This window comes from Meles meles, chromosome 8 (assembly GCF_922984935.1).
Source record: "Meles meles chromosome 8, mMelMel3.1 paternal haplotype, whole genome shotgun sequence".
Lineage (NCBI taxonomy): Eukaryota > Metazoa > Chordata > Mammalia > Carnivora > Mustelidae > Meles > Meles meles.
In genome coordinates, this window is record NC_060073.1 from 64,899,154 (window position 1) to 64,927,060 (window position 27,907).

At 40.5% G+C, this 27,907-nt stretch overlaps 1 protein-coding gene across 1 annotated transcript in view; it reads right to left on the reverse strand.

The window, feature by feature from the left end:
• Window positions 1–26,237, reverse strand: part of INTS4 (integrator complex subunit 4) — a 116,920-nt gene extending 90,683 nt beyond the window's left edge. The window contains exons 1-3 of the mRNA XM_046015028.1: window positions 25,891–26,237; window positions 20,796–20,990; window positions 4,415–4,532 (exon numbers count right to left, since the gene is read on the reverse strand). Of these exons, the coding sequence (XP_045870984.1) occupies window positions 4,415–4,532; window positions 20,796–20,990; window positions 25,891–25,944 (367 nt within the window). The 5' untranslated portion in view covers window positions 25,945–26,237. The remainder of the gene's footprint in view (window positions 1–4,414; window positions 4,533–20,795; window positions 20,991–25,890) is intronic.
• Between the last annotated feature and the right edge of the window lie 1,670 nt (window positions 26,238–27,907).

Below are 27,907 nucleotides of genomic sequence, written 5' to 3' on the forward strand. Positions count from 1 at the left end.
CTTCATCTTAAATTTAAACACAAAACTGAAGATCATCAAGAAGTCTCCAATACGAAAGAGGCCACAAGGAGAAAAGGTACTTCGAAAATGCAGAAGAAACATTTAGAAATCTCCAACACTACTACACCCACCCTTTATTTGTACAAAATGATTCTACATAGTATCCGTGAAAAAGTTAGCTAAATCTTTTTTTTTTTTTTTTTTTTTTTTTTTTTTTTGAGAAAGAGAGAGCATGCGCAGGGGATGGAGGTTGCGCAGAGGGAGAAACAGACCCCGCTGAGCAGGAAGCCTGATGCAGGGGCTTGATCCCAAGACCCTGAGATTATGACCCAAGCCAAAGGCATACACCCAATTGACTGAGCCACCCAGGTGCCCCATTAGCTAAACCTTTCTAAGCTTAATTCTTGTTTCTCATAAATCACAAATCTAATCTAAATCTTGAGTCCTAGTCTCTCTCCTGAGTTCCAGACCAATATTACAACTACAGGTTGGATGGACATCTCCACATGGATAATAAATAAACACTCAACATCTCTTTCCTAAATGATCTAGTTCATCAAACCAAATTCCTCAGAGCCACCAAGTTAGCTTTCTAAAACTAGACTTGATTATTCCATGCCCTTGCTCAAAAAAACTTCACATGGTTTCTACCGCCTATAAAGTAACGTTCAAAATCCTCAGCACTCAAGACTACCTACCCTTTGTCTTCAAAACACTTTACCAGTTTTTCCTCCTAAAGCCCTCAGTCCCTGATGATCTCTCATGAAACAATTCAGTTTTTCAAATACCTCTTACACTTACACAGTTCTCTACCTTTTATCATAATGTTCCTACTTCTTCGCACTACTCTTCCCATCTCTGCCTTTCCAAATGTAACTCTTCACTAAGCCTTTCTAGACCGTACCAGTCAGCAGTCATCTCACCCTCTCTTCTGTTTCCACAGTATTCTGATTACACCTCCTCTGCAACAAGCTTTGAGTTTTCATTGCTGGTTTGGTATGTCTGGAGAAGCAGAGGTAACTCACACCCTCAAAGTGCCTAGTCCAGTGCTTGCCAAGGAATTGTGGAACTCATACATGTGATGAACTGAAATGAAGGACTTCTGGTCCAGACTGTGGCCCACACTGCTGTATTTGAAAGTGTACAGTGGACTGATAAATGAAAGACTCCTAATTCTAGTCTGTGCCTTATTGTAAGCCACAAATACAGGGTGACTTTAGCAATCACTTTACATTCCTGGAGTTCATGTTCCTCAGCAATGAAATAAAGAGCTTGAACTAGATGATCTTTATGGTCCCTTCCAGTTCTGAATCTCGGTAGACCAGGAACTGGAAACCAGAAGAAAACCTAGAGTAAATCTCTCAGAGACAATTAAGTAAGAAACTTAGAATAGGGGTGCCTCGGTGGTTCAGTCAGTTGAGCATCTGACTCTTAGATTTCTACTCAGGTCATGATCTCAGATTCATGAAATCAAGGGACTATCTCTTGAGTTCCCTGGCCCTTTACCACTCCACTCAGCACAGAGTCTGTTCAAGATTCTTTTCCTCTCCCTCTGCCCCTCTACTCCCACTTATACATGCTGGCACTCTCTCTCTTTCTCTAAAATAAATAAATAGGGACACCTGGGTGGCATAGTCAGTTAAGCATCTGCCTGTTGGTTTCAGCTAAGGCTATGATCTCATGCTTGTGGGATTGAGCCCCACATAAAGCTCCACGCTCAGCATGAATTCTGCTTAGGATTCTCTCTCCCTCTGCCCCTCCCACTTGTGCACTCTCTATCCCTGAAATAAATTAACAAATCTTTTAATTAATTAATTAATTCTTTTTAAAAACTCTTGGAATATTTAACTAAAAGCAAAACAGCTATTTCCATGTATACTGTGTAATTTGAGTCTCTTTCTTTTTTAAGGTTAGGATGAGGTTTGCATCCAAATTAACTCTCTCATGTTTCTATTTTAGAGGCAAAGTGTTTTAGTTAAACCCTAAGAAAGAGCATTTTGCACTAAATTCTCAGTTCTGTTACTCCTTAGCTAAATGAACTCACTTAGACTCCTTTCATCTCTCTGGGACTAAATTTCTATCATCTGCAAAATGAAGGAATTGGACAAGATGATCTCTATAAGGCCATTTATAGCTGATTAAGTCTATGGCTCTATGAAATCCCAAACCTTAAAGAGTGAAATTCATAGAGGTATATAGCTAGCTTCTATAAGAAATTCCCATGGAAAGAAAGGATACTTTTGTACTAAGGCAATATAATTGCTTTGGTGCTTTTATTTTCTAAAGATTTTATTTATTAGAGAGAAAGTGCAAGTGAGAGAGAGGGTATGAATGGGGGTAGGGGTAGAGAGAGAGGGAGAAGCAGACTCCCCGCTGAGCAGGGACCCTGATGCAGGATTTCATTCCAGGACCCTGAGATGACGACCTGAGCCAAAGGCAGATGCTTAACTGACTGAGCCATCCAGGCGCCCCTGTTTTGATGCTTTTAAAAGAAATGGATTTATTTTTTTGCCACTATCTACAAGAGCAAAAACTTAAAAACACGGTTGGTATTTAATGTATTATCAACACCTCAAATGTTATGAAGGTGATACAGAAACATGAAAAAAATTTATGTAATGTTTGAGTACAGTAAACCACAAAAAAGTACATTCACTGTAAGTACAACCATACAAAATGCACATAAGTAAAAGGCAATTTGTAAAACCTTGTTTTACAGAAGTAAGAAGAGTATCATTAAATTTTTTTCTTTATTGTCATTATATTAACATTTCATTAAAATAGACTCCCCTCTGAAAAAGAATTTAAAAGATATATTCTTTGTTTCCTGTGAATTAAAACTCCTGGGTCAAAATTCAGTACAAGTAAAATTTTATTTCTCTTCATTTTTTAAAAAAGATTTTATTTATTTAGCGGAGAGGGAAAGAGCGAGAGAACACAAGCAAAGAGAGTGGCAGGCAGAGAGAGAAGCAGGCTCCCCGCTGGGCAAGGAGCCCCATGCAGGACTTGATCCCAAGACTCTGAGATCATGACCTGAGCCAAAGGCAGACGCTTAACCAAACAGCTACCCAGGCATCCCAGTGCAAGTAAAAATTTAATATGAAGTTATTTCTGACAAAATTTTTAAAATTCTCAACATCAGCCAATGGGCCACGTATGTAAGATATTTGTTATTAAACACTGTACAATAAATGAACTTGGATCATCTCTGAGTTCCCTGGCCTTTTATTAGTCCAATAATCTCTTATATTTATAAACTAAATGTCCAATATTTAAAGTCGTATTTATTTAAATATGTATACCCCAAGATGAAATAAAACTATTCTTCAAAACCATAATCAATTCAAACAAAATTATAATATTTTCAGAAAACAGAAACAGAGGGTTTCTTTTTTTTTTTTTTTTAAGATTTTTATTTATTTATTTGACAGACAGAGATCACAAGTAGGCAGAAAGGAAGGCAGAGAGAGAGGAGGAAGCAGGCTCCCTGCGGAGCAGAGAGCCCGATGTGAGGCTTGATCCCAGGACCCTGGGATCATGACCTGAGCCGAAGGCAGAGGCTTTAACCCACTGAGCCACCCAGGTGCCCCAAAGGGTTTCTTTTTATTTAATTTTAAAATAAATATTAAAGCAAGCAAGAGACCAACTCTGTAATAGAATCTTGTACATAAATAAAACCAGATAATCAAAAGAATTTTTTTTTAAGATTTTATTTATTTGAGAGAGTGAGAGAGCATGAGAGGGGAGGTCAGAGGAAGAAGCAGACCCCCCATGGAGTCCAATGCAGGACTCAACCCCAGGACTCCAGGATCATGACCTGAGCCGAAGGCAGTCGCTTTACCAACTGAGCCACCGAGGCATCGTCAAAAGAATTTTAAAGGTGAAATGCTTTCCCATTTCATGTAAAAGCCGAGAATTATTTTAGCATGCATTCATGAGAACAAAAAGGAAAATAGTAACATGTGAGAGCTAGATGTCACCTTTATAGGAAGTAAACTGTGAGAGACCACATGACCAGAAGAGCACCTCTCATGGCTTGAATTAGTATGGTACAGTTGACAAAATATCACATACATACAAAACATCATTCTGTCACATATGAAGTAACCCTGAACAAGTTAGTTACTTCTCTGAGCTTCAGTTTCTCCACCTAAAATATAGGGACAATAATACCTATCTTCCATCATATATAACTACTTTAAGTATAAGGCACTTGGTAAAAGTCAATAAATGATAACTATTAAGAGACAAAACTGTATTTTATCTCTAATGTAAACATATGTACATGTTTTATTGAATCATCCTCAAATTTCTTTTCAATAACAACCAACACAAGAAAGTTTCCTCCTAAATTCTATATAGATGGAACTAAAAATTTTTGCTCTGATTATACAGCTTTTAAATTACAACTTACTTTCATTCTGCAGGATGTTAATGGCATCATCCATAATGCAGTCTGGTGAAAATCCTGCAGTCTTTGATAATAAACCCAACAATGATGCAATTTTCAGTCTCACAGATGGATCATTCTCCTGGAACAAAAGAAGCTGTTGTTACCTTGATGCTCTAGTCTCACCTAACCAACAAAGAGGAACAAAGAGGAACATGGGAAACTAACGTCTCAAAAGTGATTCAATGATCCAAGAATTCTAAGGTTTTATTTCTGAAAAATTAATCTTATAAACTTAAAGGGAAAGCTTTTTTCAATCAGTATGTTAGACCTAAATTACTGGAAAGTGAATGGGAATTTTTCCATGCCTTCCTGATACCATTACCTTTTTTTTTTTTTAAGATTTTATTTATTTATTTGACAGATAGAGATCACAAGTATGCAGAGAGACAGGCAGAGAGAGAGGAGGAAGCAGGCTCTCTGCCAAGCAGAGAGCCCAATGTGGGACTCGATCCCAGGACCCTGCGATCATGACCTGAGCCGAAGGCAGGGGCTTAACCCACTGAGCCATTCAGGCGCCCCTTCCTTTTTTATTTTTTAAGATTTTATTTATTTGAGAGAGAGTGAGCAAGAGAGAACAAAAGCCAGGGGGAGGAACAGAGGAGAGGGAGAAGCAGGCTTCCCGATGAGCATGGAGCCCTACTCGGGGCTCGATCCCATGATCCTAAGATCGTGACCTGAAATGAAGGAAGACCCTTAGCGGACTGAGCCACCCAGGCGTCCTGATACCATTACTTCCTAACCAGAAACACACTTTTAGGATTAAAGTACCCTTTCTCCACTATGCATCTACGTCAGACATGAAGCGCAGCAAGCTGCCCCACCAATACTGCCAGCACTGGGCACCCAATGTCACTGGTGGCACCACTGTTCCCAGAGCTTCTGGAAACTGGGTCCTACAGCCACCATATCTATCTCTCACCCTACCTGCTTTTTGGATCACCACAGCCTGATTAGAAGTCTGAGACTGGTCATGCAGTCTCTAGGGTTTGTGCCTGGGTTGCTGGGGCAAGGGAGACTAAGAAATGAGTAGTCTGGCCCTTTCGGCCACAATACTGGGAGGTGGTCTCCAATTTGCACCAACATTCCTATAGTGAAAAATTTCTCCCAAAGTCAAAAAGGAACACGTCCTTCTGTTCAGCACCATATCTCAATTATGTAGCACAATATGTGGCACTATGTAGGTATACATATTGAAAATATATGTGTGTGTATATATATATTTATATTTAACATACAAATATGTAAAATATATATTATATATATACACATACATATACATACATATACACACATACACATACACACACATAAAATGGGGGGGGAAGTATCTTGCCAATGCTAAGGTTAGGTCAGCACATTTCTATACCAAAGACAAAATTACTTAAATGTATGCTCAAAAGATGAAGTACCTTCTCAATATGACCAACTCCCTAGCTCCTACCTACAGTTTCTAAGGAAGTGACAAAGCACACCAAAGAGGCCTGAAGCAGGACAAAAAGCAACAGATACGGAGTAGGAGGACCTAGAATCCTGGCAAGCCGCTTACCATGTATATAACTTTGGAAAAGTCATTTTCTTGGGAACTTAACTGTGGGGAAGAGAAAGGGCTTTGAAATTGACCAGATTTAGGTGTAAAGCCTGGATCACTATGTCTTGACATAAGCTCTATATCTTGAACAGGTAAATTAATCTCTCTAAGCCTCGTCTGTGACATGGGACTAGTAATAACCTAAAGGACCCTGAGAGGAAAATGACTAGCACAGCAATGGCACATAGGATGCAGTCAGATATGAGTGTCCTTCTCCCTTCCTCTCTCTGGTCATCAACCGTTTCAAGCAGAAGGTAATAAAACCTGAACTGCACTGCTGTGAATATGGTACCCAGAAGGGTACCATAAAAAGCGAGTAAAAAACACATGAAAGGTAAGTCTAGAATATTGGAAATTCCACAGGGTACATGCCCTGGTTTTTAAACAAACAAACAAACAAACAAACAAAAGTGGCATGGGAATGAAAGAAAAGGTGGAGGACAAAAATGCTACAGATTTTTAAAAGAGACTTAAGGAGATAGATAAATAAACCAAATGCAATGTGTGAATTTTACTTCGAACCATACAAAGTCTTCTTTTGGACAATTAGTGAGAGGCACCTGGATGGCTCTGTTGGTTAAGTGTCCGACTCTTAATTTTTGGCTCAGGTCATCATCTCGGGTTCCAGGATCGAGCCCCGTATAGGGCTCCCCACTCAATGCAGAGTCTGCTTGAGGATTCCCTCTCTCCCTCATCCTCTGCCCCTCCCCCATGCTCATGCACACACACATATATTCTCTAAAAATAAATATATAAATAAATCTTTTTTAAAAAGACAATCAGTGAAAACTGAACATGGATCAGGTATTATATGCTATTAAAGATTGCCGTGGGTTTATTTTAAAGTCCTAAAATAGGCCCTTATTTGTTAAGCACAGATAAATAAGTATTCACAAGTGAAATAATAAGCTGCTTCAGATATGCCCTACCCCCCAAAAGTGGGGTGGAAATGCATCAAAACAAGAATGGCAAATAGCTAATAACCATTCAAGCTAGATGAGGTAGACCTGAAGGCTTGTATTATTTTCTCTCCTTTTGTGTGTTTGTGAAGCTACCAAACCAAAGTTAACTTTTTGGAAAAATCACATGAAAGTACTGTATTCTATCTAAAATAGTAACTAATTTATTCATTCTACATACATACAGGAAGTACTTATTGAATGTGCCAAGCATCATTCTAGCTTCTGGGGATACAATAGTGAATAAAGCAGAAGCAATTCCTGCTCTCACAGATCTTACAGTCAAATGGATAAGACTGGCAAAGAATATATAATTTCACACAATAAACATTGTGAAGAAAAATAAAGTGTGCAGTGGATTAAAGAGTAATGTGGGGAGGCTATTCTAGATAGGACAGTGAGGAAAGTTCACTTTGAGGACCCAACTTTTGAGAGGACACTTAACTGAGTCAGACAGAGAGCCATAGGAAGATTTAGGGAAGCAGCGTTCCAGGCAGAAGAAAGGTGCAAACTCAGAATATGGGAAATTCTAAAATGCTGTATATAAAACTCTAGAAAAATGCGTATAAAACTGTTTGCAGTGATTCTCTCCAGAGTCATCTCTAGAGAGCACATATTGTTTTTTAACTTTTTTTTTTTTTTAATTTATTTGACAGAGATAGAGAGCACAAGTAGGCAGAGCAGCAGGCAGAGGGAGAGGGAGAAGCAGGCTCCCCCTGAGCAGGGAGTCCAATGTGGGGCTCGATCCCAGGACCCTGGGATCATGACCTGAGCCGAAGGCAGACGCTTAACCGACTGAGCCACCCAGGTGCCCCGTTTTTTAACTTTTTTAAGATTTATTCATTGGGGTGCCTGGGTGGCTCAGTCAGTTAAGCGTCTGCCTTCGGCTCAGGTCATGATCCGTGGGTCCTGGGATCAAGCTCCACATCAGGTTCCCTGGTCAGAGGGGAGCCTGTTCCTCCTCCTGCTGCTCCGGCTGCTTGTTTTTTCTCTCTTTCTCTGTGTCAAATGAATAAATTAAAAAACAAGCAAAAAGAAACAACAAACAACAACAACAACAACAATAAAGATTTATTCATTTATTTAGAGAGAGAGAGAACAAGTGTGAGAGTGGGGGCAGGGGGCTAGTCACAGAGGGAGAGAATCTTTCAAGCAGACTTCCTGCTGATTGCAGAGCCTAGTCTGTCTGGCCCAATCCCACAATGCATGAGATCACGACCTGAGCAGAAACCAAGAGTTGGATGCTCAACTGACTGAGCCACTAGGGCACCCGTTTTTTAACTTTTTTATTTGCAGAGGTAAATCTCATTCTTTTACACAGTTCTTTAGTGCTTGAATTTGTTACAATAAATATTACTGTTGTAATTTTTTAGAGATTTTATTTAATCATTTAACTAGCATGCGCACACATGCGAGAGAATGGTGGGGGGGGGGGGATTGGGAGAGGCAGAAGGATAGGAAGCAGAAGACTCCCCACTGAGCAGAGAGTCTGACACGGGGCTTGATCCCAGGACCCCGAGATCATGACCTGAGCCAAATGCAGACGCTTAACTGACTGAGCAGCCTAGATGCCCGGAGTTGTAATTTTTTAAGAAGTGTAAATTTTTAAATCTACACAAATATACACAACTCTTCAAAAGCTCCCAGTTTTCTACAAGAAGTCTGAGCTGCTTAGCATGCCATAAAGGCCAGCAAAGACTGGCCACTATGTCAGCTCCCACAATTCCCTACCAGCGATACCACACTGCCTCAAGCTTCTGTACTTCCACTTAAGATGGTTCCTCTACCTAGGCTGCCTTTCCTTTCTCCCACACCCACCCACTCCTGCCCCTTAGTTGTATTAACCCCAGAAAGTCATCTCTGATCCCTGGACATGGAACATTCCTGAACAACCCTTTATCATGCCCTTCACTATAGTACATTGTATTTACTTGTGACTGTGTATTCCCCCATCTGGACTGTGAGCCACAGAAGTGACTAGCAAAATTCCAAGAAAGTACTATGTACATTCTGATAAAAACAAGAGTACAAGAAAAGGAAGAGCCAAGTGTTCTCCTTAATTCACTCAGTAAATAATCCATCCACTTATCTGTTCAACACAGATTTCCCGCACACTAAGAGCCAGCCGGTAGAAGGCCATGGGGATACACTGTCCTCGTGGAACTCAAAGTTTGAGGGGCAAGGCAGACATTTATCAAGTAATGTCCATTTAGTAATTACAAAGTTGTAAGGAAAAAATACAGAGTTCTACAAAAGCATATGACATATCAGACAGGGCTTTAAAATAACTGGATATTATGGTCAAAGAGTTCCTGATCTAATTTGAGGCAGAGGAAAAAGAACGAATCAATGCTCTGAGTCATGAAGGGATACTACAACTTTCAGAACTGAAAAACAGGGTAATGTGGCTAAAATGTACATTGACATAAGATGAGGCTTTTTTAAGATTTTATTTAATTATTTGAAAGAAACAGAGATAGCAATAGAGATAGCGCGAGAGAGTACACACAGGGAAGTGACGGAGAAGGAGGTTCCTTGCTGAGGAGGATGAGGGGCTTGATCCCAGGACCTTGGGATCATGACCTGAGCCAAAGGCAGATACCTAACCAACTGAGCCACCCAGGTGCCCCTAGATGAGGCTTTAAAGACTAACACACACCACATCTTTTTGAGAATTATGGCAAGGATCTCTCCGATAATGCCTACCATGAAGCAGGAATTCAATACATATTTGTTCACTGCTGAATAAACAAATGAATAACCTTCGTCCAAAAGCAATAAAAATCCTTTGATGAACTATAAACAGGACAGTGACATTAACAGATTTGAATTTTTAAAATATCAATCCAGCCTCACTATAATGATTAGGTTGGAAGGGGCAAAACTAAACAGAGAGACAAATTAAGAGTATACTGTAATAATCCAGCAAAAGACGTTGGCATGACTTACACTTCCACTAAGGTAAAGGCTAGATTAATTCAGACCAATCTTTCTGCTGAGGAAAACCAGAAAAGTACTATGGATGTCAAAAAAAAAAAAAAAAAAAAAAAAAAAAGTGGGCACCTGGGTGGCTCAGTGGTTTAAGCCGCTGCCTTTGGCTCAGGTCATGATCTCAGGGTCCTGGGATCGAGTCCCGCATTGGGCTCTCTGCTCAGCAAGGAGCCTGCTTCCCTCTCACTCTCTCTGCCTGCCTCTCCGCCTACTTGTGATCTCTGTCTGTCAAATAAAAAAAAAAAAAAAAAAGTGTGTGCACACACACATACACATACAAACATATATGTGTATTGATAAACATGTATATATATATATGTATACAATATAGGTGCATGTATATACATATGGGTATTTGAAAGTATTAGAAAACTAAAAGATAAATAATTCAACAACTAGGACCATATAAGGAAGGAACCCAGGAAAGTTCGCCTAGAGTGTGGGGCTGCTTTTTCTTCAGGCTTCTGCCAAATGGGAGAGTGAGGGAATGGAGAAATGAGGGGCCAAGTAAACAGTGCTTTTTTTTTTTTTTTTTAAGATTTTATTTATTTGACACACAGAGAGAGAAAAATCACAAGTAGGGAGAGCAATGAGTAAGCAATGAATAATGGATGCAGTTGTTGAAAAAGTATGCTGCACACCTGAAACTAATAACACTATATATTATAATTCAATTTTAAAAATCTTTAATAATAAAAATAAATCCTTCAAGAATGGAAGTAAAATAGAACTTTTCCATACAAGAAACACAAAGAAGTCTCACCACTAAACTCACAATAAATGGAAATATCAGAGGGTATTCTTTAGCCAAAAGGAAAATAATCCCAGATGAATAGTCACCAAGGTGAGGAGAGAAAAGTAATGATAAACATATTGGAGTAAATGATAAATATTTAGTAAACCTAAATGAATATTGCCCATATAAAATAACACTGTCTTGGGGTGCCTGGGTGGCTCAGTCAGTTTAGCGTCTGACTCTTGATTTCCACTCAGGTCATGATCTCAGGGTCATGAGATCAAGCCCCACATCGGGCTCTCTGCTCAGCGGGAAGCCTGCTTCCCCCTCTCTCTTTGCCTGCCTCTCTGCCTACTTGTGATCTTTCTGTCAAATAAATAAATAAAATCTTCAAAAAAAAAAAAAGACTCTCTCCCTCTGCCACTCCCCCGCATGCATGTGTTTTCTCTCTCAAGGAAAAACAAAACAAAACAAAACAAAAAAACCACCACATTGTCTTACAGAGTAAAAAATGGAGAATTAAAATATATAATTACACTCACATATAAGTCAGGAAGATGGATAAACGGAGGTAAGTCCTTGCACTGTCCAAAATGGTTACTGTGCCATATAACATTTGACTTTGATAAGTCAAGAATTCATATTTTATTACACTTCAATACAAATAAAATTAAATTTTTTAAAATGTCATGTCAGGAGTGCCTGGGTGGCTTGGTCCGATACGTGTCTGCCTTTGGCTCAGGTCATGATCCTAGGGTCCTGCAATCAAGCCCACTACCTGGCTCCCTGCTGTGCAGGGAGCCCACTTCTCCCTGCCACCCCCCACCCCCGTCTCTCCCCCTTGTTGTGCACTCACTCTCTCTCTCTCTCAGATAAATAAATAAAATTTTTAAAAAATTTTTTCACATCATATTTTTTAAAACTTCGTGTTGTAGTATCTAGGCTAACCAGTAAGAAAGTATAAAAGAATGTTTAACTCAAAGCTAAAGATGAAAAGAATTAAAAAAAAAAAATTCAAAAGGTGGCAAGAAACAAGAGATAAAAGAACATTAACCAGGTAAGATAAATACAATGCATATAATAAAAGGGTAGTTTTAAATCTAATATAATTACATTAAACATAATGAAATAAATGATTAATTTTTAAAACAAACATTTTTTTTTAAAGATTTTATTTATTTATTTGACAGACAGAGACAGAGGAAGGGAAACAGGCTTCCCGCTGAGCAGAGAACCCGATGCGGGGCTCGATCCCAGGACCCTGAGATCATGACCTGAGCTGAAGGCAGAGGCTTTAATTCACTGAGCCACCCAGGCGCCCCAAAACAAACATTTTTTAAAAAACTAACTAAACGTTAGGGATCCTGGGTGGCTCAATCAATTAAGCATCCAACTCTTGGTTTCGGCTTAGGTAATGATCTTGGGGTCCTGGGATTGAGCTCCACTTCAGGGTCTCTACTCAACAGGGAGTCTGTTTATCTCCCTCTCCCTCTGCCCCTCCCACTGCTCACTCTCTCTCTAATAAATACATCTTTAAAAGTAAATAGATAAAAATTAAGAACTACATGTTGTTTACATAGGTCTTACCTGAATTAAAAAAGACATAAAAAAGATGAAAATAAAATGTAGAAGTAGGTATATCACACAAACTATAATCAAAAGATAGCTGGTCTCATTGTATTAGTATTAAAGCCATTATTTGCTGATGATTATTAAAAAATTCAAAATTATCTATACATAATTTATCAAAATTATAAAGTGAGCTTGTTAAGGTTGTAAGATATATGAGTTAATAAATGAAAGTCAACTGCCCTTCTGAATACCCACTATGTAGTGCTAGAAAATGAAATTTTAAAAGTATTATCATTTACAATAACAAAATATGAAATATCTAGGAGTAACTAGCAAAAAAATGTATAAAATCTTTCATGTTTATGGACTGGAAAACTCAATACAGTAAAATGTTAATTCCTAAATGTCAGCAGAACAGGAGTTAATGCAAGCCTAATCAAAATCCTAGCTGAAATTTTGTTTTGTGGTAGAATTTCACAAGCTGATATCAAAATTCATAAAAAAATGAAAAGACCAAGAATAACTAAGATATTCTTAAAGAAGACAAGGTGAGTGAACTTGTCCTGTCAGACGTGAAGATTTAATATAATGCTATACTAACACAGCACGGTACTGGCATGAGAAGACTACTGGAATAGAATAAAAAGCCCTGAAATACCCATATATAGACACTTCAGTTACCACAAAAGTGGTAACTGCAGAAAAATGGAGAAAGGACATTCTTTTCAATAAATGCTGGTGGACATTTGGATTTCCATATATCCAAGCAACATACACACACATCAATCCCACGTGTAAAAAGCAAATAATAAAGTTTCTAGTAATAATGCAGCAAAATGTCTTAGTGAGTTCAAGGCAGGCAAACCCTTCTTACATCAGATAAGAAAAGCCCAAAAATAAATGAAAAAATTGTCAAATTGGGCTATATTAAGAAATTCTTTTCATCAAAATACAATACTAAGGGAATAAAAGAGCAGGGGTGGGGGATAGTGGGAGGGAGTAAAAAGGAAGAAGATATTTGAAAACACATGTAACCATTAAAGCCATTAAAGAACTTGTACTGGAATATAAAGAATTCACACAAAACAATAAGGAAAAGGAAAATATGCAAGAAACATCAATAGACATTACCTAAAAAAATATCCAAATGGCCAATTAAATATACTAAAATTGTTCCACTCCGTCAGAAATCTAAGGACTACAAATTAAGGACACAACGATATACCACACACATCCACAGAACTATCAAATGAAAAAGATCAACAATTTCGACTGTTGGCAAATATGTGGGATTAGAATTCTCACAGCGCCAACAGTGGCGGGGGGGTGTCTAAATTGGTACTACCACTTTGAAAAAGTTGGCTCAGGGGGTGCCCGGGTGACTCGGTTAAGCAACTGCCTTCAGCTCAGGTCATGATCCCAGGGTCCTGGGACTTTCTGCTCAGCAGGGAACCTGCTTCTCCCTCTCCCTCTGCCCCTCCAGCTTGTACGCTCTGGCTCACTGACTCTCTGTCTCTTAAATAAATAAAATCTTAAAAAAAAAAAAAAACATGAAAAAGTTGGCTCAATAATTTCACTCTGGGGTACACAGAATATAGAAATGTAAGACATACATACCAAGAGACCTGTACAAAATGTTCATGGCACTACTTCCTATAGCAGTTAAAAAGTGGAGACAGCCTAAATGTCCATCAATAATGGAATGGGTAAATAAATCAGGGTACAGTCATATAATGAAACTTTATGCTGTGGTAAAAATGAATAAACTATAGCTACCATCAATAATATGAATGAATATCAATATAGGTAGAATTCTGAGCAAAAGCCACACATAAAAGATATATACTATATTCCTTAATTACATGAAGTTTAAAAAACAGATAAAAATAAATTGTATTTAGGAGTACAGGCTTAATGGTAAAAAATAAAAGAAAGGTAGTTATTACCCTGAAAGTGAGGACACTGGTGGTTATCTTTTGGGAACGATCTAAATCATTAGAGGGGAGTTTGAAGAGGCTTACAGGAAGCTGATAATATTCCATTTCTTGTCCTGGATGGTAGTTACACATTGTGTTCACAGTATGATAGAGCAATATGCTGTTCTTCTTTATATGTTGCATTTCACAATAAAATTTTTAAAATGTGGTAGCTCAGTCAGTTAAGCACCCTACTCTTGATTTCGGCTCAGGTCATGATCTCAGGGTCCTGAGATCGAGCCCTGCATTGGGCTCTGCACTGCGCATGCATGGAGCCTGCTTAGGATTCGCTCTCTCCCTCTCCTTCTGCTGCACCACTCCACTCCCGCTCACCATGCTCTTGCTCTCTAAATAAATAAATAAAATTAAATAAAACAAAATGTTACTTGGATTACTGAGGGTTAACAGCGGAAACGAGATATTTTGACATTAGGAGAAGGGAAAATGAAGTGAGAGAAATTGGAGTGAGAGACCACGGATGAGAAACAAAGGGATAGTTTTAGAAGGGAGAGGGTGGGGGGATGCGTGAGCCTGGTAATGGGTACGAAGGAGGGCACAGAGGGTACTGATTGCACAGAGCATTGGGTGTTATATGCAAACAATGAGTCACGGAACACTACATCAAAAAGTAATGATGGGGGCGCCTGGGTGGCTCAGTGGGTTAAGCCTCTGCCTTCGGCTTCGGCTCAGGTCATGATCCCAGGGTCCTGGGATCGAGCCCCACATTGGGCTCTCTGCTTAGCAGGGAGCCTGCTTCTCCCTCTCTCTCTCTGCTTGCCTCTCTGCCTACTTGTGATTTCCGTCTGTCAAATAAATAAATAAAATCTTAAAAACAAAACAAAACTAATGATGGTAACTAACATAACAAAATTTTTTAAAAAGTAAAATCAACAAGACTCAGTGAAGAAGGGAATAGGAGGAGAAGAAAAGGTAAAGGATCTTTCTCAGGTTTCTGATTTAAGGGTCTATATCAATAACGGGACAATTTCCCAAGATAAGGTAGACTGGAGAATGAAGGGAGATCCTGAATTCAGTTCTGAATATAAAGAAAAGTCAATTATTTTATGGACTTCAAATTATTGAAGTATCAAAGAATCAAGTCTTTCTGAGACAATGGACTAGTCATATCCTAGTAAAAAATAACCTGCAGTGAGAGAGGACAGGAAAAGAGCTATATAGCCTTTCAATGGGCTGGAATGGAGTCACAGACCTCCAAACACAAGAGAGCTACAGAGAAAGCAGAAGTACTGGGCCTAGCAGACAAGAGGAGGCAAGAATGGCACAAAAAAAGAAGACAGTATCTGACCTAGTAACACTCCTGATCAATCTGGATACGTTACCCAAGTTCTTCTACTTTCTGAAATTATCCCCTGGTACCCTCAACACCTAAGCTTAAAACAAACTGCCTCCAGGGAAGCCCTCTCTAATAACTGCTCTTCTCACCATCAAAATCACCCCGGTCCAGGCTTTCATCACCTTGCTTCAGACTTATCAGTCTCCTTGTTGGTCACCCTAACACCCATTTTCCCCTTGTCCAATTCCTCCACTCTCCATCCTATTTCCAGAGTGACATTTCTACAACAAAACCCACAAGATAAAATAGAGGCCCTCCATGATTTCTAGTCTTATCTCTTAAAGAACTTTCAACTTAAAATCTATACCGGCTGCTTGCATTTCTTCTAATGTGACAGGCTATCTCACATCTCCATGTGTTTGCTCACAACTACTCTTTATTTCTAAAATGCCTTTCTTTCCTCCTGTTTTCCAGCTGGCCCAAATCTGTTTTAGAAGACTCATTTCAATGATCACTCTACTCTTTAATGCCATTCTAGTCCCCTGCTCCCAAGTCATACTGACTTCCCTCTTCTTTAAGGTCACATCATAACCTGTCCCAGATTTCACAGCACCTACAACACTGTATTGTAATTATCAATTTATTGTGTCTGTATCTACCCAACTAGATTCAGATCAGGGATCACATAATTATCTCTTATATCCAACACTAGCACAAGGCCTGGCATAGAGTCAGTATTCAGGACGTTTCAAGAAAATTTAAAAAAACGAAGAAATGAATAACCTTACCCCTTACTATCTATTTACTACATACATTATTTGGTCTACCAGCTATACTACTAGCCCCACAATGACAAGGAACGTGTCTCACAGTTCTACATCCTCCAGAGCAACTAGCAGAGTAGCATAAGTGAAGAACCCGTCATGTCAAGGAAGTTCAGATACTGCTGCCTGACCACAAAAAATCTGGAGGAGAAGCAAAAGCCCAAATAGCTTATCTACTAAAATATAAGAGACCACATTTATGGATAACAAACCAAAGAATAAAAAGCGCTATGGTCATCAATCTAGAACTGGACACATTTGGGATCTGTCCTCATTTTCTCTGGGGCTAGAATCTGCTAGACTAATGCAAGCAGCATGGCCTGGTTAGAGAGCCTAGGGTATGACATCACAATACCAATTTCATTTTTTTCTCTTAGACGTGATAATGGTATTGTGATTATGTCTTTTAAAAGAGTACCGTTTAGAGGGGCGCCTGGGTGGCTCAATGGGTTAAGCTGCTGCCTTCAGCTCAGGTCATGATCTCAAGGTCCTGGGATCGAGTCCCGCATCGGGCTCTCTGCTCAGCGGGGAGCCTGCTTCCCTCTCTCTCTCTCTCTGCCTGCCTCTCTGTCTACTTGTGATCTCTCTCTGTCAAATAAATAAATAAAATCTTAAAAAAAAAAAGTACCGTTTAGATATAAAGACTGAAATTTATGAACATAATGACACGATGCCAGGGAGAATCTGGTGGAGAGGGTTAAGAGTGGAGGAAGTAGAAATGGCAGTTGGGTGGGGGCATGGCCATTCAGCAGTGGTAACTGCTGAAACTGGATAATGGGCGCGTGGGAATTAATGAAACCATTCCCTCTACTTGTACATATATCTGAAATGTTTCACGACAAAAATTAAAAAAAAAAACAAAACCCAGATCAAATCCAGACCTTCCATTTACTTAGCTAGGTCACCCTGAAAACTAAACTGCTCTAAACTTAGTTCCTTTAAAAAAAAAAAAATTATTTATTTATTTGACAGTGAGAAAGAGAGAGAAAGTGGTCAAGCAAGGGGAGCCCCAGGGAGAGGGAGAAACAGGCTCCCCACTTAGCAGGGAGCCCAAGGTGAGGCTTAATCCCAGGACCTTGGAATCATGACCTGAACCAAAAGAAGACGCTTAACCAACTTAGCCACCTAGGGCCCCTCCAAGCTTAGTTCCTTACCTGGATTACATAAATAACAATGGTGGTGTCATCAGGATTAAAAATATTACATGCGGAAAGAGCTTTATAAACTTTAACAAGTTATATAATGTTAACTGTTCTTAGAAGTATTATTACAGAAAAAAAAAGAAGTATTATTACAGATGATTATGGGTAACAGAGTTATATTATCATATAATAGGTGGATATTGCTAAGAAAAGAGGTAACTAAAAATAGATTACTACATGTCTGAAAACTTGAGAACAGAAACCCTGATGACATTCATGTAAAACATGCATTTATTAACCCCCCTCATTGTTCCAGGGACCTTGACAGGAACTGGGACAGAGATAAACAATTTAGAGTCCTTGAATTTAGGGGCTTAAAGTCTGAAGGAGAGAAACATGGCAAACACTGGTTATACTAAGAGCTAATAAATGTGCTAACAGGTCCATCCAGTGCCCAGAAAAAATGCCTGATATATAATAAACACTCATCAACTGAGTAAAAAGTCTCACAAAAGCATAAGCTCACTCATTCAACAAATATTAATTTTACCACGCACTGTTCTTGGTACCACAGATTCATCAATTTAAAAAAACAAAAATCCCTGCCTAAGAGAAGCTTACATTCCAGCATGGGGAAATAGACAAGGTACCAAATAAATGAAAAATTACATAAAATACAAGAAGATGTGGGTACCTGGGTGGCTCAGTTGGACACTTGATTTTGGCTCACGTCATGGTCTCAGGGTCATGACATCAAGCCACATGTTATGACCCCCGGTCAGCACAGGGTCTGCTTGAGGATTTTTCACCCTCTCCCTCTTTCCCTCCTCCTGCACACACAGGCACATATGCGCTCTCTCTCAAATAAATAAATCTTAAAAAAAAAAAAAGAAAAGAATATGAGAAGATGCTAAGTGCAATGGAGAAAACAGAATCAAGGAAGGGAGCTAGGATGTTCTGGGGTGGTACAGGCAGTTTCAATTTTAAATATAGGGACAAAAGAGGCGCCTGGGTGGCTCAGTGGGTTGAAATATAGGGACAAAAAAAAAGGCCTTAATGAAAAAATGACATTTGAGCTATGACTTGAACAAAGTGTGGGAAGTAGACATATGAACATCTGAAGGAAGTGTTCTAGGGGGAAGGAAACATAAGTGGAAAGACTCTGAGGAAGGAATATGCTTGACAGAGAAAGTGGCAGACCAGATCACAGGGCAGTTTTTAAGGTACAGTGGGAGGAAGACAGAGGAAGACAGACTGGGAGAACTGCATGTGAAAAGACATGGATTTCTGAAAATCCACAAGATCTCTGGAAAACTATAAGCATTTCTGATTAAGGTAGAATATTATATGTGTAAAGGAAAACACCCTTTATGTCATATTTAAAAGATTTAAATAAACATAGTGTATAGAAAGAAAAGAGATTGAAAAGAAAAAGAAGCTTTTGCAAGGGAACACCTGAAGACATTACATGCATCCCGACAGATGCAAAAGGAAATACATATCGTCATCTACAAAGTATTCTTAAAAACTTCAAATATATGCTTAACCTGAACCTAACAGGGCCTATACTGTATACCTAACCTTCCGTTCCTAGTAAATAAAAGGGGTAGAGGAGGAAATTAACCTCCAAGGAAGTTAAATTCAAAAAACAAGACATTTTATTAACAAACTGAGTTTATCAAGTCAATGTCACCAAAATAATAAAAATTGTTCTAGATTTAAAAATGACCAGGAACGCTTGGGTGGCTCAGTTGGTTAAGCGTCTGCCTTTAGCTCAGGTCATGATCCCAGGGTCCTAGGACTGAGCCCTGAATCGACTCCTTGCTCATCTGGGAGCTTGCTTCTCCCTCCCCCTCTGTCTGCTGCTCTCTCTCTGACAAATAAATAAGTAAAATCATAAAAAATCATTTAAAAAAAACTATAAAAATATTTTGGAAATGAGAGAAATTTGAATACAAACTAGTTGTTAGAGTACATTAAGGAAATCTAGTTTAATCTGATGTGGTTACATGTTTTTTTTTTAAGTCCCTTACTGAACTGTTTTGGGAAATATATTATACTTTAAAAAACTTAAGGAAGGGGCGTCTGCATGGCTCAGTCAGTTAAGCGGCTGCCTTCGGCTCAGGTGATGATCCCAGGGTCCTGGGACCAAGCCCCACGTTGGGCTCCCTGCTCAGTGGAGAATCTGCTTCTCCCTCTCCCTTTGCCTGCCACTCTGCCTACTTGTGCTCTCTCTCTCTCTCTGTCAAATAAATAATTAAAATCTTAAAAAAAAAAAAAAAAAACTTAAGGAAAACAAACAGCGGGAGCAAATCTGTCAAGATATCTGTTATGTGGAGCACCTGGGTGGCTCAGTGGGTTAAAGCCTCTGCCTTCAGCTCAGGTCATAATCCCAGGGTCCTGGGATCGAGCCCCGCATTGGGCTCTCTGCTCCGCGGGAAGCCTGCTTTCTCCTCTCTCTCTGCCTGCCTCTCTGCCTACTTGTGATCTCTGTCTGTCAAATAAATAAAATCTTTAAAAAAAAAAAAAGATATCTGTTTTGTGTTAAATCCTAGAAATGGGTATTTGGGAGATCATTATAGTATTGTTTTAACTTGTCTGTAGGCTTAAAAATTTTCATACTGAAGTTTAAAACTTTGATTCACCCATGATTCAAATATTTGGAAATTTGTCTTCTCTTCTACTTCAGATCTTACTTATACAAACTGAAAAATAAACACATCTTATGACTTTCATCTGTTTAAACTATTTCCTGCATTTAATCAGTCACAAACTGATGTTTTGTCTAACCCAGTAAAATACTGGAGAAATGAAATGCCATTACACAAAGGGAAAAAAAAGTTAAAAAAAGAGGGCCATCGCAATTAGATATGAGGGCCTTGAATTAGGGCAGAAAGAGCAGGATGACAGGATGATATTTCAGAGAAAAGGTGGTTACAGAGGGTCACAGCTGAAGTCCTCCTTTGTATGCCCACCACACTTGACATAACAGAGGCAACACTACCCCAGCAGTATGTTCGCATCTGTCTCCATACACACTCTATGGATACCTTCTATATCTACACAGAGATGCAGCAAATTTCTGAGAAAAGGATTTGGATCTTTTTTATCTCTGCATCTACAGTGCCTGGCATGTGGAAGACCCTCAGTAAAAGACTGCTGAATGAACACCTTCTTATTTATCTTGTGATACTAAGCCATTCTGTACACATGATGTAAGTCTTACACACACTCCCATCAGGTCCTCAAGACCGTCTTACCTTGTAATAATGTTCCAAGAGAATCCTGACTACTCCCTCCACGCTTTCTGCTTCAACAGGCTTCCTGGCAAACTGGAGTAGGTACTGCAAAGCATCTGCTGGGGAGGTAGCTTTACACAGATCTATGTGGAGTGCTGCAGATTTACTTGGTTTTGTCAATCGGAGTTTCTTGGTTGCAATTTCCTCCTGTTGTTGCTGCAAAGGAGCAGGCAAAGATAACACATGAAAACACAGAGTCTGCGATTTTCACTTTGCTTCACTCCCTTATACCAAATAATGTACTTTTTTTTTAGGGAAAAGCAGTATTATGAACTGGGAAAAGGACACTGGATTGGAGACCAGGCTGAGTCACCATTTTGCTTTTCATTAGCTCCTACCACTGTGGCCTAGTCATTTCATTCCTCCAAGTCTCAATTTCTTTCTCTCTAAAGTAGGTCCACTAACATTTTGTTCTGCCTATCTCTCAGAACTGTTGTAGCTTTAGGGTTAAAAGGACACACAAAGGATCTGCTCCATTCTTTACTTAAGAGAAATCTCAATTTTATAAATATGTTCAGACTGTGCTGAGGCAAGCACCAGGCTCATCTTCCTTGGTGAGAAAACTGGAACTGATGGGAAATATCTATAGCTCACACTGAGTAAGTCTTCTCCTTACTCCAGATAACTACCCAAACCATTCTGCCTTTATTAAAAGAATGGTAATATAAAAAAATTAAAAATACAGTCAAATAGCTCACAAACTGTAGCCACTTAACAAATGTTTATTGAATGGTTATTCAGTGTTAGGACTTATCTCTAAGTTCCAGTTCTACTATTCTAAGTAAGTCATAATTCTTACTTTCATCGTCTGTAAAATGGGAGTTATGACACTACTACCCGTCTTTCTCAACTAAGGATCCTCATCTGAAGTAGAGGACACGCACAATTATTTGAGTAACTCTTTTCTCAATTCTCCCAAGGATGGTTCATAACTAGAAGCTTTCTAGATGCATTCGTTATGTATAATGGGGTCCAAAATGTTCATGTAAAAGGGAACTTGTCCCGCCAAGGCTTAAGTCAGGCCCTGTGGGTAGGTACAGAGAGCATAATAAATAAGACAAATGTTGTAATCAAGAATTTTCCTTAACATCAGATGCATCATTCTGATATCCTGAGCAACCACCTCTTTACAAATTTACCTTTCTACAGAGAAAAGATTAGGGTTATTCTAGTCAGGAACAAAGTAGGGCATGATATAAAGGGACTGAGAGTTTTGAAGTTAGAGAATTTGGGTCAATAACCACTTACGCGTGAGAGGAGGCCAGTCCTTCTTCTATAAAAGAGAATATAATACCTATATCATACGGATGTTTGAGAAGTCTAAAGTACGATGTCTTGTGTGTACACACATATAATAATAAGCACTAAATACATACCAGTTCCCTCTCCCTCCTCATCTTCAATAGCAGGGGAAAAGATCAGAAGCACTAAGATCTCATATCATCACTCTAAGGTAGTGATTCATGCAGAATGAAGTGAAGAAATGAGCTCTTTTCTTAAAATCCTTACCCACTCCCATCCTATTCTACACCATTCAGTCTTCTGTGTTACTTGGGCTCCAATCAGGTCAAAACCTGAGAAAGATTTCTTTCCACACAGAATATGTAAGGGGGAAGACAAACCCCTATCTGCTATCAGTCAACCATCAATAACATTTTAGTGAGCCAGGACCTATGATCATCCATGGGTGACAGAGTAGTCAGACATGAGCTGGGGGCAAGGGTAGTGATAAACAGGTGACACATGAGAAGCCTGAGGACACAACATCCTGACTCTATGGCTCTTAACATCCTGGCAAGGCTTCCAAAACCCTGGAGCTGACACACCAAGAGCCGCAGGTGTAGAACATGCAGCCCTCCTTTTCAACCTCTGCCCCAGGGCTTCATTATAAATCCACCCCTACACCCCACCCCCACCCCCGCGACTCCTATGGGGAAAGATGGCCAGGACAGGTCTGGCAAGAACCTGGTAGAGCCAAAAACTCACCCTCCCAACTGGTAGAAAGAGTCCCTTAGATGACTGGAAACAACCTCAGTAAGAGACCACCATAGCTATGACCCATAATCTATGCAAACACAAAAAGACACCCCTAGTTCCAATATGGTAGCCACTCTGGGCCTGCACACTCCCCATTCTTGAGAGTGTACTATCCTTAATAAACTGCTTGTGCTTGCTACATTCTTTCTGACTGTCTTTATTTGAGCTTGGATCCTCACATAAATCTTTGTGGGAAATCCAAGAACCTAGACCTCAATTCATACAACTCAAGAGTCTCCTACACATAACAAAAGACACAGAGATGAACCAGGCATTATCTCTGTCCTTAAGGAGTCCAGACTGGTAGAGAGATATGTATACTGTGTGAAATTATTTAAGAGAAAACTCACAAAAACTGAGTAGGGAAGATACAAGGGGAGGCTGGAAGGCGGGTACAGTGTCACTCTACAATTAGGGAAAAAACTGTGGATTATAGACCCCAACAGAAAAATCAACAAGAAAGAATCATCAATTACAGGCCCCAACACGGAAAAATGTACATTGCATCTCCTACAAGAAATTAGCCACTCTTGGGGCGCCTGGGTGGCTCAGTGGTTTAAAGCCTCTGCCTTCAGCTCAGGTCATGATCCCAGGGTGCTGGGATGGAGTCCCACATCAGGCTCTCTGCTCAGCAGGGAGCCTGCTTCTCCGTCTCTCTCTGCCTGCCTCTCCGTCTCTCTCTGCCTGCCTCTCTGCCTACTTGTGATCTGTCTGTCAAATAAATAAAATCTTTTAAATATATATATTAAAAAAAAAAAAGAAATTAGCCACTCCTGCAACTCAGCCAGTGAGAAACTCTCATCATCCTAGACTTTCCTTTCAAAACTCCCACCTTCTTCTCCATAAAATAAGGGTACTCTTTTTTGTTTGTTGGACTTGCCTGTGGTTTTGCCATGGCTTGCATGTCCTCAATTGTACATTCTGTTATTCCCAAATAATTACATTTTGGCTGGTAAAAGAACTATTTTTAAGGTTAACAACTGATAACACTGAGTGATAAGTACAAATAGATGAGTACAAACAAGAGTACTAGCCACAGAAGCAAGGGAGGAAGAGACGAAACTATTGCTGAGGTTTTAGATGGGTCCTGAACAAAAATGGGAAAGCAAAAATAAAGGAAAAAATGACGTGCACTCCATGTGAAAGAGAAAACAGGTCCAAGAGTTTGGAGAAGTGTAAACACATGGCATGTTGGACCAAGGGTGAGTATTCCTGGGTAGTGGGAACAGAAAAACTACCGGAAAAAAGGAAATCACACTACAAAAATTGTGAATGTACAGAATGCCATCAAACTACACACTTAAAAATGTTTAAAATGGGGGCGCTTGGATGGGTCAGTCAGTTAAGCATCCAATTCTTTTAATTTTGGCCCAGGTCATGATCTCAGGCTGGTGAGATCAAGCCCTGCATTGGGCTCTATGCTGAGTGTGGAGCCTTGCGAAAAGAGTCTCTCTTCCCCTCTCCCTCTGCTCCCCCTCACTCTTGAGCCAAAAAAAAGAAAGAAAAAAAGTTTAAAATGGTAATATATGTATTTTACCACAATTACGAGGGAAAAAAAAAAGTGGGCAGGGGAAACGGGCCCAGAAAATTTCAGAAAGCAAATCACGGAAGCAGCAGCTCTGTGAAATGAGAAAAACTTTCTTGAGGGGGCCCTGGTTAGCTCAGTTGGTGCAACAGGCAACTCTTGATTTCAGGGTTGTGAGCTTGAACCCCATGTTGGGTATAGAGATCATTTAAAAATTTAAAATTTTTTAAAAGAAAAACCTTCCTGAATATTGACTCATTCCAAAAGTTCAAGAAAACGAATTTCACATAAAATGAAGCAACAAAAAAGTGTCAAGTTTAAATCTCAACGTTATATTTAAGAAAAAAAAAAGCAATCTTCCCTACAGTCAGTGGAATATGCTACAAAAATTTGTCCACCAAACAGAAGATAAGTGAAAAGAGGAAGAAAAACTTGTCAATACAATAATCTCTCTGTATTATAATCACTGGTATGCTTTTCTGTCTCTCCCACTAGGCTGTGAGCTCCTAAAGGACAAGGACCCTAATGTGTATTGGACTTTGTAGCTCAACACCTTTCACTATCCCTAATACATAGTAACCACTCAACAAACTCTTGCTGAAGGGATGAATGAAATATTTAACAAGTTTCCTGCTGGATGGTCTAAATCCTGCTACACTGGAAGTCTGAGGACCTAGGGGTACTCTAGGGAACTAAGGATGATTTTGACCTACTAGAATCAATAGGGGGCTTGTCAGAAATGCAAATTATTGCCTCCACCTCTCCCACCCCACTGAGTATAATCTACATTATAACAAGATTGCCAGGTGATTTGCATAAAAAGTCTAAGAAGCAGGACACACAAGATAACTTGGGATCAACCTCTACTTTAGCAACATCTATGAGGAGACACATGGGGAGTCACTGCTCTAACAGGGGCTCGGACCACCTGTCCTTAACTCCAAAGGAGGGAAATAACTGCTCTCCTTCCTACGTAAGCTGTTCTACAAATGGAAACTTCTGCCCTGATACAGCCTGGAATCCTCACCTGCTTTAGCTGGGTCTTGAGTATTTCTACAGACTCCTCTTCCAACCCCTTAGAGTTTTGCATACAACCAACTTGTCCCCGGGCGCTTTTCTGGGGAACCAGGAGGTGGGAGGAGCTCCACCAGAATTTGACTCTGAATCCTCCTATCCCTCCAGAAGCTTTTGAGCCACATCTGTAGAACGAAGTGTTAACGTAACCAGAATAAACTGAGATAACGGATAAGACATCTTCATACATTGTAAAGAGCTTTCTGTTCTAATAACTTCATTAAGTGTCAGACTGCACATATTCAAAAAGGCAACAGCAGCAGCAAACGAACACGCCCACTTAAGTGTAGTTTCGGAGAGCCTATCAAAGTAGTCTGCACTCAACCCAGGTTTGCGGCGCCTGTTTTGGCAAAGTGTCTGGAGCGTGGATAACCTTCCCCGCCCCTAACTCGTCCTAGGACCTTTCCTTCCGTCAATTACCTGAACCACCTTAGTGAATTCCTCGTACACTCGCTTCTTTAGGTGCGCCGCCATGACTGCCCGCGGACCCTCTCAGCCTCCGTACTCGACGAGGGAGGCGGTGGTGGAGGAATCCGGAAAACTTGCCCGGGACTGAGGAACTCGCCACTATCCCACAAGGCAGTGGAGTTCGGAGAAAGAGAGGCCGCTTCCTGCTGCTCCACTGCCCTTACTGCGGTGCAGCAGAATTTGTCCTCCTACGCCTTGTCCGCCGGCGGAACGAAAATGAGGGTACAGAGCGAGGGGGCGGGGCCTCTGGCAGGAGGTGACTGGACTGAAGAAGTGGATGAGCCAATGGGAGCCTTCGGGGGTTCGCTGGTGGTCTCAGAGAGGTCGGGAGCCTGGCAGTAGAGCTGAGCGGAGGGAGGGAGGACGTACAGGGCAAAGGTCAGAGGCGGGACAATCCAGAGCTAGAGGCAAAACCCGGACCTGGGGGAGGCGTTTTGGAGGAGAGATGGGGGAGAGCGGGCCAGGTGGCGTTTTCGTCGTCTTTGGCTGTTCACGTTTGCTGCTTGTAGCTTTTTTGAGCTCTCTTTAAGGTTTAGCTGTGTGACACCCCTCTCCTGCCATGGGATTCTTTTTCCTGCTGTCTTATTCCAGTTGTTTGAAATCCATCTTTTTTTTTTTTTTAAGATTTTATTTATTTATTTGACAGACAGAGATTACAAGTCGGCAGAGAGGCAGGCAGAGAGAGAGGAGGAAGCAGGCTCTCCATGGAGCAGAGAGCCCGACGTGGGGCTCGATCCCAGGATCCTGGGATCATGACCTGAGCTGAAGGCAGAGGCTTTAACCCACTGAGCCACCCAGGCGCCCCTGAAATCCATCTATTTTTAAGGAATCAGCCCCCCCACCCCCATAGCTACGGGAGAGAGGAAAGAACCCTGAGGTCAAGGGTCAGGCACCCAAATTTCAGACTTTGGCGCTTAATGAGCAGAGAGCCTCAGCCCGCTGACCTGACTGAGGTGTAGTGACAGTGGAATGGAATAATGTAGAAACATTGGCAGACCAAAGTGGATTAGTCGTGTTGGTGAAACCCGCGGTCGAGTTTTACTTCATGAAGCTTTAGCTGTTCATTGTTAAGGTCGTTCAGAAGCGCTGACGCGGGATACCGTGGTAGGTGCAGAAGACCCCAACGCCCCCAAAAATGGTCTTTACCCTAAAACCCTACGGTGTAACTGGGAAGAGAGACGCCCAAACATCAGAGGTCAAGTATCCTTGGATAACAGGAATGTGAGTCACACAGAACTACTGACTTCCTCAGGATTGGGGGGTGGGGGTGCAGAATAATGACCACCAAATGTGCCATTTTGGTGTAGGGAGTATTTATAGCTGAGGACAGTCGAGGCGCAACAGACTCAGAAGAGCTGGTTACCTTCTGCTTAACTTCCTGAAAGAAATTAGAGGGCCTGTACCGGGAGAACGCTAATGCCAAAGGTAATGTTTTATCAAGACCTAATCTACAGAGTACTGCAAACGTTTGTTCACCAAACAGGTGCTCTTATCTTTCTGTGAATTGTCTTTCTCCACTTTCGGAAGAGGCACACCTCTTCCTCTTTTCCCGATCTCAGGGTGGCGTAGAAGCCTCCAGTGCCTGTCTTTGAGCCTCATGACTTCGGGGCTCCTGTACCTAATGAAATGGTTTTGGGGTTTTTTCCCCCTCTTGTGACCAGCCAGAGAAACTAGAAGGGAAGAAAGGTTTTCCATCCCTGCAGTGCCTCATAGAAGTACCGAAGAACCCATTTTTGCTCTGGCTTTAAAAATAGTGATTATTGGGGCGCCTGGGTGGCTCAGTGGGTTAAAGCCTCTGCCTTCAACTCAGGTCATGATCTCAGGGTCCTGGGATCGAGCCCCACATTCGGCTCCCTGCTCACTGGGGAACCTGCTTCCTCCTCTCTCTTTGCCTGCCTCTCTGCCTACTTGTGATCTGTCAAATAAATAAAGTCTTTTTTAAAAAATAGTGATTTTTTTTTTGAGCGAG